This window comes from Myxine glutinosa, chromosome 8 (assembly GCF_964187855.1).
Source record: "Myxine glutinosa chromosome 8, kmMyxGlut1.1, whole genome shotgun sequence".
Lineage (NCBI taxonomy): Eukaryota > Metazoa > Chordata > Myxini > Myxiniformes > Myxinidae > Myxine > Myxine glutinosa.
The window spans coordinates 30,242,400-30,255,668 of NC_136268.1; the positions used below are offsets into that span (position 1 = coordinate 30,242,400).

General features: G+C 41.9%; 1 protein-coding gene across 1 annotated transcript in view; it reads right to left on the reverse strand.

Moving 5' to 3' along the window:
- Positions 1-901: 901 nt before the first annotated feature.
- The window catches only part of LOC137433095 (uncharacterized), a 76,819-nt gene continuing 64,451 nt past the window's right edge, over positions 902-13,269 (reverse strand). The window contains exons 8-9 of the mRNA XM_078783106.1: positions 10,858-11,046; positions 902-6,709 (exon numbers count right to left, since the gene is read on the reverse strand). Coding sequence (XP_078639232.1) covers positions 4,055-6,709; positions 10,858-11,046 — 2,844 coding nt within the window. The 3' untranslated portion in view covers positions 902-4,054. The remainder of the gene's footprint in view (positions 6,710-10,857; positions 11,047-13,269) is intronic.

A 13,269-nucleotide genomic window follows, 5' to 3' on the forward strand; every position in this document is an offset into this window, starting at 1 on the left:
ACACGTTTACAGGTCGTGTTTTTACACGTTTACAGGTCATGTTTTTACATGTTTACAGGTCGTGTTTTTACACGTTTACAGGTCATGTTTTTACACGTTTACAGGTCATGTTTTTACACGTTTACAGGTCGTGTTTTTACATGTTTACAGGTCATGTTTTTACATGTTTACAGGTCGTGTTTTTACACGTTTACAGGTCATGTTTTTACACGTTTACAGGTCATGTTTTTACACGTTTACAGGTTTTTTTTTTTTTTTACACGTTTACAGGTCTTTTTTTCTTTTTTTACACGTTTACAGGTCGTGTTTTTGGCAATGGGCATGGCTGTGCTGCTGATGCAATGCCCCCTGTGGGTTAGGGCAGGGATTTTTCGCGTTTTAGGGCCGATTCCAACCCGTTAATGAGCGCAGATTTTGATGCAGTCGATACACCTTCCTTAGGCATTATATATGAAGCTTGTTTCCAAGGTTCATCAAAATCATGTGTTTGGTTCAAGCGATAATGACTAAAGTGTTAACAGACTCACTGACTGACTTACCGACGGACACTGCTGGATCGTATAAGCTCACCAGACTAAAGTGCAGGTGAGCTAAAAATGATTGTAATGTAACTAAACAGCCTCATGATTGATACTAACTGAACAAAGGTTACATAAGAAATCATGTACATTTTAATAATACACTCGTAATACTCATTACAATTTTAAAGTAACTTGCCTAATGTGACTTCAGAGATTGCTCCCTTTTGATGAGAGTGTCCATGACGAACTCAAGAGCAGTTTTATAATAAAAAACATCGATTTGGTTTTTCTTTAAAAAAATTAAGTTAAACTTTTCCGTTTGAGCCAGCATACAGGTACACAACCGCAGAAAATGCCGAGGACCAGGTGATTCTAAGCAATACGGTAAAAGTAGATTTTATTGAATATCCTTGCAAATGGTGATCGACTACACCCTAATCAGGGGACATGCTAAGAAAGGTACAAGTTCAGAAAGGTAATGGAGAGATAAGGAAAGATGACAAAGAAAACTTTGCTAGAATCAGATCAACCAAAAACTCAAAGTATCTTTTGCCAGTTCCTGCTCCGATACATCCACCGAACAGGTAGTCTGGCTAAGTAAGCACCTGGGAATCCAGCAACAATCCTTTGGCAAACATGTATGGTGATCAAGCAATATGTAGATCATGGCCATGATTAATCTGGAAGACTGATTGAAGACCATTCCTAACGTTCTACTAAAACCATAGTAAATGCACTGTATACTACACACACACACACACACACAAACACCAATGTGCCACTAATGGCTATAAAAATGCAAATCTACATCATAATGGCTCAGAATTTGCATCAACTACGGCCCTTGTCTAGTCAACAAAAAGGCAAGTCTTTTCCATATAGGAAATAGGAATCGTCAGTCATAAGACAGAGGAATGTTGTTTATCCTATAAAGGTCATTTATGGCTCGGAGAGTGGGTAGGGGTACAGTCTCGCGGACCCGTTCAAAATGTGTGGGTTCGTGTACGGTTTTCAGGCCCTGGATGGATATCAAAGACTCCATTGCATTTCTTACAATCGGGCCTTAAGGCTAGTGATGGATTGGAGCAAAGAAAGGTTAATGATACTGGGAGATGGTTTCTGTGAACACTGACCTGACGTTGAAACTAAGCATTAGGATGGTTCCTAAAAATGTTAGAAAACTCATGCTCCTAACACTTAAATTGTTTTGTATGTATGAAAAAACCCTTGTGGTGAAATGTTTAGCCATTTGGATTAAATGTAGGGGTTGCACACGGAGTTTGTAATTTCACATATTTGGCTCACATAAATGTTTGGAGTTGATTATTTATTCTCCACTGCTCTACTTGTGATTTTGACCATTACAATTGACCTATGACCTTGCTATGTACTGCACATTTTGAAGTTGTTTTATAAGTTAATTGAATACAGTACAGCTGTACTCTGGTGTATGGAGTTGGTCTCATTGAAGAGTACAATCGTCTCCTGCCAAGGGGTGAACAGCAAACCCAGTATCTGCTTCAAGTTGTGACAAAACATCGCAAGAGGTTTTCCGATTGCAGGAAATAAACGCTTATCGGGCACATACATTGAGTGGCGGGCCACCATGAGTCACTGTGCAACCCCTAAAACTTGATGTATTCAAAAAATATTTCACAGGCAGAAGTTTTACCTCAATACCAAAAAAATTAAAGGTTATGAGTAAAACCACTCAATTTTTTCCCCTTATGTAGCCAAGAACCACCATACTAAGCACGGATGCGGATGTCGTGAAACCAATCGCTGGGCGCTTCAATTCCCCGGACATTCCAACCAGTACGTAACCATTGTGTGGAATTTCTCGTCCCCACTTGACACTACAGAATAAATAATTATTTTCAAATTCGGCGAGTCAATGGCTGCACCCAATGGGATGAATGAGTGTTTTTCATTTACGACATTCTCTTAACCCAATAAAATGTTTTTTTTGGTTTTTTTCCCTCATTTCCTCTCGGTACATCTCGAAAATACTTTTTCGTCCCTTCTTCACATTTACCCAACTGCCTCATCCCTCCCCTCTCTTATTCTGTTATTATAATCCATTAATCAATTGCACAATTTGGTCTTTGACCCTTGATCTTTCCTCCCTAATCGTTGATCCAATCCCTTCCACCTTTGCCCTTTGATAAAAACTACGCAAGTCCTCCCTCCATCTTGTATCAAGACCACGTAAACCCTTCCTCCATTTTGGATCAAGACTACGTAAACCCTCCGTCCATCTTGGATCACGACTAGGTAAACCCTTCCTCCATCTTGGATCAAGACTAAGTAAACCCTTCCTCCATCTTGGATCAAGACCACATAAACCCTCCCTCCATCTTGGATCAAGACTAAGTAAACCCTTCCTCCATCTTGGATCAAGACTAAGTGAACCCTTCCTCCATCTTAGATCAAGACCACATAAACCCTCCCTCCATCTTGGATCAAGACCACATAAACTCTCCCTCCATCTTGGATCAAGCCCACATAAACTCACTCCACCCATATTTGACCCTTGATCTTGAATCCAATCCCTTCGATCTTTCACCTCGAACCATTGATACGGTCCCATACTTTAGGATCATCAACAACACGTCAACACCACCACATTTCCCACGGTAGTTATGAGATTGTAGTTGATAAAAGCCACCGTTTACCTCGTTCACCGATGGAGTCTGACACCCACCTTCACAGACAGGTATTTTAAGGCTGGTCTCCTACCCACATTGCTCATTAGGGTTCTACATGGCACATCCATGACAAATCCAGGTGTATTTGAAGACTGGAGTTATTTCTGTAACATTTCTACTAAAGAGACAACGTTACAGGATTTAATTGTAATTCACTACAACGTATTGTATTTGCTACCTTGTGCCATACTTACTATGAAAAACTCCCCATCATGATACATATATCATACATTATACCGATACGTGTCATTTCACCTCCGTCATCCCCATGCCAACACGTATTTTATTATTAAAACGTCATCTTCAATATTTATTTGAAAAATATTAATAAATTACCAAGTTGTCAATCATAAGCACCATAATGGATAGTTGTAATAAATATTAGAACGATAATATACAGAATGAAATAAATAATTAATAGGTATACGATTAAAAACGGAATCTCTTGATTTTGTGATTGTAGGCCTAACATGTTGAAATGGTTACTGGGTTACACATCTTCACCAATCATTTCATTCATGAGTCACAAAGCCGAGCACTTAGGCAAACCTAACGTTTGTTCATGGCGGCCGAGATGCAAAAAGCTGCGATTGATTCGAGAAAGACGCGTCGCAACACATCAAAGCCAATTTTGACCACTGCATCCATTAAGCCAAACAATGTCGGTTCAGCTGCCAAATTTAGTCCTACCATATGCCCTTGAACACACCGATACGTTTAACCGGTACACGAGAAAGAGGCCACAGGCTTCAGAATACAGTATATGATAGGCCTTTAGAATCTGGAGACAGTATCTCAGGCCGGGTGGCATAAGAGGCCTGAGGCCTATGTACCAGGCCTGAGGCCTTCCATGTAGTTCTGGAGGGCGGCTGGGTCCTTTAAGCCCATGTCCTTACATAGCCATTCCAGGTCAGCTACACTTGGTTCGCTTGGTAAACCATCTTGCATATACTCCGCTGACGATCTGTTACCGACACCGCCATTAAAGGTCGTAAAGTTGACTCTTTTCCGCTGGCTCGTTGGGGACTCGTTACCGTGGGGACAATTCGATCCTGGAAGTGACTGACCTCCATCTTCCTCCATCCCCTCGTTGCCCCCACGTCCGTCGTCACCCTCGACCCTTTGCTCTTGGTGGCCAGGGCCCGCGGAGATGTCGCGTCCCACCCACACAAGATCATGCGATCCAGGTGCATGTGGGTCAGAGTTCACGCCCTTGTGACGATATCGAAAAGCAAAGGTGGCACAGTTAATAATGAAAGCAAGAACAGCCAATGAAAAGAGAGCGAGAAGAGCATACATGGCCAGTTCCATTGCTCCTGCAGGCTTGGGCACCGAGCGCCATTCTTCTTCTTCTTCTTTCTCTCCACTGTCTTCATTCTCCTTCCATTCTTCTAACATACCCACCTCTTCACTCTGATTTACTTTTCCTTCTTTATCTACCTTTTCTCCCAAAATTACCATCTCCTCACTATCTTTTCCATCCTCAATTCTTTCTCTAGATCTTGCCAACTCTTCCATCATTCTATATTCCTCAGCAACTACCTCAACCGATACCAATAACCGCTCCTTTGCATCGCTTGACATTCTCCTTTCTTTTCCGTTTTCAGGTTCTCTTAACGACACATTAACCTCAGGCCCACTTAATTGCCCTTCACCAATTCCTCCAATATCCAATTTATCTCCAATTATGCCATCTCCATCGGTGACAATTCCATCGATTTTGATCCGTTCCTCACCAAATTTCCACTTTTCTCCATTGTCACTTCCGTTTACCTGAATCCCCTCTTCCTCCCTCATGATTTCTTCACCGTCTGTATCACTATACCACTCGCCATCTGGCAAACTCCCTCCTTCACCCACCTCCCCTTTTCTTCCATGTTCACTTTCAACTTCCTTTTCTCTCTCTTCCTGATTTTCTATTTTCCCCAAACCCTCCACCTGTCCTTCACCTCCAACTCCCTCAATGGAAGTTTCTTTTTCTCCTCCAATTTCCATTTGATTCACCTTTTCTGTTTCATTTTTCCTGTTCCTTTCCTCTATGTCACTCTCTTGTTTCTCATTGGTGTCTCCTATTTCTTCCATGGTGTCCGTTCCTTCCACCGGCACAGGAATTTTAACAAATTCAGTTGCAGGATAAGTGGTCGGAAAAATCGTCGTGACTCCTGATGGAGATACAGAGGATGATAGAGAGGAAGATCGAGATGAGGAAGGGTTGGAGATGTAATGAAATTCTGGTGTCGATATAAATGGTGTTGAGAATGACGAGGGTGAGGCAGATAATGGGATTGATGCAGACAGGGGCGCTGGGGTAGATTGGAGTGGTGAGGTTGAAAAAATTGATGTTGTAGAAGGAGAGGGTGATGTAGGAGAGGATGATGAAGAAGAGGGCGATGAAGAAGAGGATGATGCAGAAATAGAGGGTGGAGAAGAAGGGTGAAAAGGTTGAGATTTCCGTTCCTTTCCACTCCGATTCTTGCCCAATTTTGGACGGTTCCTTTTACCACCTCTTCCACCCTTGCCATGGCCCACTATATCTCTATCTCTTCCTCTCGTCTCCTCTGATCTTTCAGTTTCTTCAATCTGGCGATCTACCTCCTTACTCTGGCTCTTTACTCCCTTTCCCCTCCTTCTCCCCTTATGCCTATCCCCTTTATCCCGATCCCGGCCTCCTTTCCCCCTTCTTTTGTCTTTCTCAGTCAACTCTTTCATCTCAGTGCTTTCTTTGCTGTATTTCTCATCATCTGCACTCACCTTTACCCCCTCTCCTGCCTTTCCTCCAGCCCGAAAACTCCAGCTCTTACCTTGATCCTGGCCCTTTATCATACCTTTTCTTCTCCTTTTCTTTTCCTTCCTTCTCAATTTCCTCAATATTTTAGTTCCATGTCTTTCCCAATCTCTACTTGGTACTCTTTCACGTGTATCCAAAATTTCTTGCACACGTCCTCTTTCTCTGTTTCGGCCTTCGTTTATCTTTCCGCTTCCTACCTCACTTAGATTTCCTTTTTTCGCAACTACTTGTGTTGCTCGTTCATTTACAAACTCTCCACTGTCTTCGCCAATCACCCTCTCCATATTCTCATGTATGCCAAATCCAAATTCTATCCCAGGTTTCTTTGAATCCTCGGTGATCACGTGGAAAGTCACAAACACAGTGGCAAGGTTTCCATGGTGATGGTCCACCGCACAGGTCTTTGGAGAAGCAATTCCCAACTTCACCCTATTTTTCTTCTTATTCACCCACCTATTGTTCAATGTCACCCCAATTGCCTTCACCCTGTCTCCTTCATCATTACCAATTAGCTCCATAGTAAAGGAAGAGAAATTTAATTCTGTGGAATTGGAAATTGGTGACAAAGTTGAGAATTCGGTTGAAGATGGTTGTTCAGGTGAAGTAATGAGGAGCAGGTGGTTCAGATTGAAAGCAGAAATGGGAGTGGTTGTTCCATCGGTAAACTGCAACCACACATCTACTATTCCGGCCTGCAAATGCAAAACAAATTGCAAATTGAACTTTGTTTTCAACCACAGGATTATTGTCACACACAGGTACATTCACAAAAAACAGTTATTTCCATAAACATATACCAAACAGTACATTTACACTCATCTATAGCAAACGTGCAATGTAGTTAATGTCTGCTGTGACCACATGACTAAATCCATAAATAATAAATAAACAACCCAAACATATGATTATATATTTATTTAATATATAAAAAAGAAAGTTTTGTTTGTGTGTTTGATCGTTTATGCATTCGGACCCTGCAGGAAACAGTGCAACCACACTTTGCAAGGCCTCCTCTTTCATCCAGAGGAAGGTTGAGGACTATTTTTGGATTAAAACTTTTCCCCCCCAGATAACACGGGATAATTGGCCTTCAGGCATAAATCGGGTCTGTGCTGAAACATTGCCTGCATTTTTACTAGTAATGTTGTTACAGGTGATGGGGATGAGGACCAGAGTCCCAAAAGTCACTCCCGACTATGTGTGTTACAGGGTGACTAATGTCAGTGACCCTCGGTCCTATTCCCAGCTCGCCGGGCCGAGGCACACAAGCTGGCAGAGCGTTTTTTGGAAGCTTGAGATATATATAGTTACCTGGAAGAAGGGAGCGGGGGATCCATAGCTAGACTGTAGTAAGTGTAGTATGATCCGTGTGTTTCGCGTAGGTTAGATTGCCATGCACAGTCGTGGCCAAAAATATTGGCACCATTGCACTTTTTTCAAATAATGCACCATTTCTTCCAGGAAATTGTTGAAATTAAAAAATATTTTGGTATCCACATATGTATTTCTTTGGATTGCAGTGGAACAAAACAAAAAAAGCTAAAAAAAAAAAAAAGACTAAATCTTAACTTATTCAACACAGAAATCCCAAAATGGCCCAGACAATGTCATTGGAACCTTTTAGAAGTTGTTAGAAATAATTAGATTTCAAGCAGGTGATTCTCCTTTACTTTGGAATTGAATTCACCTATGGTGAGTTGCAGGTGCCTGCAATATAAAAATCACTCATTCAACCAGTTTGAATAGAGAAAAGGAGTCATTCTGCTGTTTTGTGTCACAGTTTGTACCGCAATGAGCATGGAGAAAAGAAAGAATACCAAAGAATTGTCTGAGGAGGTCAGACACAAGATTGTAGCCAAGCATGGACAGGTGTTGGTGTTGGCTTAGCGGTTAGCATGCCGGCTTGGGATCCTAGGATCCTGGGTTCGAATCCCGGTCGATCGCTGAATTAACGCCAGGGGGGTTGACTCAGCCTGTCATCCTTCCGAGGTCGGCAAATTGAGTACCAGCTTGCTGGGATAAATGATCACAGTGTGTACCCCGGTTTAGAATAGGTACATCATATCCCTGCGCATCGTAAGAGGCGACCAAGGGTTGGCGTCAGGAAGGGCATCCGGCCATAAAAACATTGCCTCAAACAGGGAACCATGATTGTCATGGGGCCCGCAAGGCTAACCCCTGCTCCAGCAGGGAAAATGGCCTATAAACGATCATTCATGGACAATCTCAAGGCTACAAGCCCATCTCCAGAGACACTGATGTTCCTGTGTTCACCATACGCAATGCTATCAGGAAGTTTAAGGCCCATGGTGCTATAGCCAACCTCCCTGGATGTAGCCGCAAGAGAAAACCTGATCGAATATTGCAGCGAAGGATTGTTCGCATGGTGGAGAAAGCACCTCGATCAACTGCCAAACAGATTCAAGCTGCCTTCGGACACAAGGTACGACAGTTTCAACTCGCACCATCTGTCACCAACTCAATAAAAGGGGATTCTATCAGTATGGTAGGAGACCCAGGAGGACCCCACTGCTGAGAGAGAGAGACATAAGAAAGCCTGAATGGAGTCTGCCAAAACACACCTGAGCAAGCCAAAATCCTTCTGGGAGAATTTTCCTGTGGACAGATGAGACCAAATTAGAGCTTTTTGGTAAAGCACATCATCTCTATGTTTACAGAAAACAAAATGAAGCCTTCAAAGAAAATTACACCTTCCCTGCAGTCAAACATGGAGGAGGTTCAGTGATGTTTTGTGGTTGCTGTGCTGCCTCTAACACTGGATGTCTTGAATGTGTGTACGGCATCATGAAATCAAAAGTTTACCAAGGCATTTTGGAGCACAATGTTCAACCCAGTGTCAGAAAGCTGGGTCTCCATCGAAGGTCATGGGTCTTGCAGCAGGACAATGACCCCAATCACACTTCAAAAAGCACCCAGGAATAGTTCAAGACAAAACGCTGGACTGTTCTGAAGTGGCCAGCAATGAGTCCAGATCTAAATCCCATTGAACACCTGTGGGGAGATCTGAAAACAGCAGTTGGGAGAAGGCACCCTTCAAATTTGGGATAAATGGAGCAGTTTGCACAAGAAGAGTGAAGCAAACTGCCAGTAGAGAGGCGTAGGAAGCTCATTCTCGGCTATAGGAAGCGCTTGACTGCATTTATTTTGTCCAAAGTCTGTGCTACCAAATATTAAGTCTCAGGTGTCAATAATTTTGTCAATGCAATTTCTTTTTATTTTCTGATTTAAAAGGTTACATTAAGTTCTGAATCAAAAACAACGGTTCTGTAATATTAACAGTGAAATAAAGAATTGTGGAGACCAAATACTTTTGTAAATTTCAACTTATGTTTAGAGAAAATTGTGAGTTATTTGAAAAAAGTGCAAGGGTGCCAATATTTTTGGCCACGACTGTAACAGGGACCTGTCAGAGTAAGTCGTTTTGTGACACGTGACACTGAGGCAAAGTATGTAATTCAAAGACAAGATATTCAGGGTACTATTTTATGCGTAAACACCTCTTGTTTGTTGGCGGGGCCAGGTGAGGACATCCCATTGCAAAAGGCACACATGTCAAACGTGTGAAAAGGCCGTCATGATCTGTCTGGCCAGTGTGTGCCAGCTACGGCGGTGTAATGTGCTGTAAGGCCTGGAAGTAGGCAATGGATTTATTTTTATTAGGGACGTTCACGGGGCAGCCAGGGCCCAAAAGAGATGATGGGGCCCAAAAACAATATATAGCATGATATTTCAAAAGGTTGTGGATGAGTTATGACAAAACTTGGTGGATGAGTTGGGTAAGTGACAAGAGCAAGCTGATTAGATTTTGGTTCAGGTCCGGATCCAGATCCGCAGATGACTCCGCAGAAAGGACCAGGAGGGCCCGAGAGAACAGACACACGAGAGCTCCCGGCATGTAGGAGGATTGGAGTCAGAGGAAGAAGCGCCTTGACAGATGGTCGCGAGGGCTGGCTCAGGGTACACGTCCAGATTGGGCTGATTGTCACAAGCACTCCTCATGGCTGGCTTACTTCATCTTTGGCTCACTTTGTTGTCTCATTCCTGTGTCAAAAATGGGCTGCAGGGAGTCCTGCATCTACACCACGCATAGTCAAAGGAAAGTCCTCGCTTATACAATTTTAATGTTTGTATAAGTGTGATCTGTGGTGCCGAGTGTGGGTTGAGTTTTAATTAATTTTTATCCTTGTATACAAGTTTGCATATTCCCTTTTCCCTCTTTGTGTCTGTTGATTTGCATGGTTTGTTCCGAACTGCTCGTCTCATCAGCCTTTTCCCAATATTCTTTATAAATAAACCTTAAAAAAGGTAAGAAACGTGTTCGAACCATTTGCTTCCCATGCGTGTGCCGTCAATTTTGGCTCATTTGGGGGCCCTTGAGGAATGGTAAATGGTGAAATGGTAAAGAATAAATGAACGCAGTGGGTTAGAAACAGATTGGCCGTTTACTGAGACAAAGGCCATCGCTGAGACGCATTGCATTTGCGAGTCTCAGACATGACAATATATATATATATATACTGTATATATATATATATATATATATATATATATATATATATATATATATATATATATATATATATATATATATATATATATATATATATCAGTATTACTGTATTTCCTCCAATAAACATACTGATCACTCAATTGTTGATTTACATGATTTATTTAGCTGCTTAGAGAATGCAAGGACAAACCATTTCCTCATCAAGTATATAAAGCTTATCCAGTATTTATTGTGTTTTCATGAAGGATGCACCCCAGCTTCTACTTGCAGTCTGCAAGCATTCCCACTAGTACATGTTTACTGTCTCACCTGACCAGGAGAAAACATGGTATGAGCCACTACCATAGCAACAAGCATCTGGGGCTCCTTTTTTCGTGGCTGTAGCGACAGATGAAGCCCAACCATCGGCTGAGCAAGAATTGTAGTGATTGTGACACGGTCTGTTCCCACTGTGACCGTTTCCTTGGAAACCACCTCTCCTGTAACTGGGGAGATGAGCTGATCGGAAAACAAGAGAATGAGTGAATAAATACAAAATTACGTAATAAAATACATTACATAACGAAACTATAACGACACTCGGTAGAACGCATACCTCCGCCAAGTTGAACAGTTTACGTTTTGTATCGCCCTGATAGGCCGGATCTGGATCCGGACCTGAACCAAAATCTAATCAGCTTGCTCTTGTCACTTACCCAACTCATCCATCAAGTTTTGTCATAACTCATCCACAACCTTTTGAAATATCATGCTATATATTGTTTTTGGGCCCCATCTATCAATTATGAAGAACCACTTAAAATATTTTTAAACACTTCACGGATCCAGATCTTCAAGAAAATCTAAACAATTCTTCCTTGTCACATCCCCAACCTGTCCAGCAAGTTTTGTCCGAATCCGTCCACAACTTTTTGAGATATTGTGTTTTATGTCGTGTTTGGCCCCGCCTCTCAATAGTGAAGAATCACTTTCAAAATTATAGCATCTTCATTCTGGATCTTCATTAAATTCATCGAATCAAAAAGAGATCAAAAAGATCAAAAATTCATTCCGGATCTTTATATCATCCGGATCTTCATTAAAATATAATCATTTCATTCTTGTCACACATCCAACCTGCCCACTAAATTGTGTCTGAATCCATCCACAACTTTTTGAGATAACCTACTCGCAGACAAACAAACAAAGACAGGGGTGATGACGTAACTTCTGTGATCAAATATTATGCTACAGAGATGATTGAAATATGCAGGTGGAATATGGCAAGCAACATTTACCATTTTTGTGGGTAATAAAGTCTTTCAATAACTCCAACTTAACATCTTCAATGAGTGCTATATCTGTATTTGAGGAGAACAAGTTATTGCAGTGGTGTTTCTGTTGCGCTAGGGGCAAAAACGCTGTGCGCTATGAGGAGCGCCGGGGAGTGAATACAGACTTGACATTTTGGAGATTGACAATGCCCATGTTTATAGGCCAGTTTTGTCCTCCGCTTGGCGCAGGACAATTTGTGGAAATCTTCCTATTTATCCACAATCACCAGACAGGTTGTGACCGATTGTAAGATGGCAATGCTTTAAGGATCACACCTTTGCAAGTGACTGATCAGAAAAAGACAAGCTTTGTTTCCCTGACATTTTGTAGCCACTCATCTACAAGCATCTTGAGGAATGAAATAAATGAAAACAAAAAGTAGAAATTTGCAAAACATACCAGAAAGGGTAATTAGAGAAGTACACAGATAAAAACCAAGAAGTGAAGAGGTGTGCAAGGAAGGATAAACGAAACTACGTTGAGGAATTAGGGGAAGAGGCACAAAGAGCATCCGAGAAAGGGGGAAATGGCAATCTCCTACATACTGTATATAAAGAGAGATGTCTGTCCGTGTGTGTGTGTCTTTGTGTCGCCATTTTTCTTAGAGATGGCTGAACGGATCTTCATCAAACTTTCAGAGGTTCATCAGTGAGTGACTGGGAGTGTTTTAGGCAAAAAAAAAGAAATGAAAAAAAAGATCTTTTTTTGAAGTTTTTTTTTTTTTAAAAACAAAATCGCTCCATAGTGCCTAAGCCTTTAAAATTTATGACAGTTATACACAAGTATACATTCGCATAAATAAATACAAAACAATCACCAGACATTTGAATACAAATACATCAAACTATTCTGGAAGTGTACGAAGTTGGTAATACAGCTTCTTCTTCTTCCTGATCGGCATCACACAACTCATAAACGTGATGAACGCCACATTCACCCACCAGAATATATATGAACCCCCTTCCCCCCTTCCTCCCCTCCCCTACCTTCCTCTTCTTCCCCTTTCCCCCCTTCCATCCCCCTTCCCCCTCTCCCCCCTCCCCTACCCCTCCCCAGCAACGCCGGGTACTTCTGCTAGTGGTATATAAAATAACCAGACAGTTGACATCAGATTGAAGGATGGGAGAGAAACCAGTGAAAGACAAACAATGAAATATGCTCACATCAGAGAAAGAACAGATGGCAAGGTGGGATGAACACCCAAAGGAGCTACTTAGCAGAGGGATGCTGGGAGAACCAATTGATATTGCAGGAATGGCAAGAGAACAGATTTACACATAGATAGATGCTGGTCCTATCAAAGAATCTGAAATGATGGAAGCCTTAAAGACGAAATAAAAGAAAGACACCGGGGACGGATGATATGAATGCAGAACTACACAAGTGCACTGATGAGACATCAGCAAC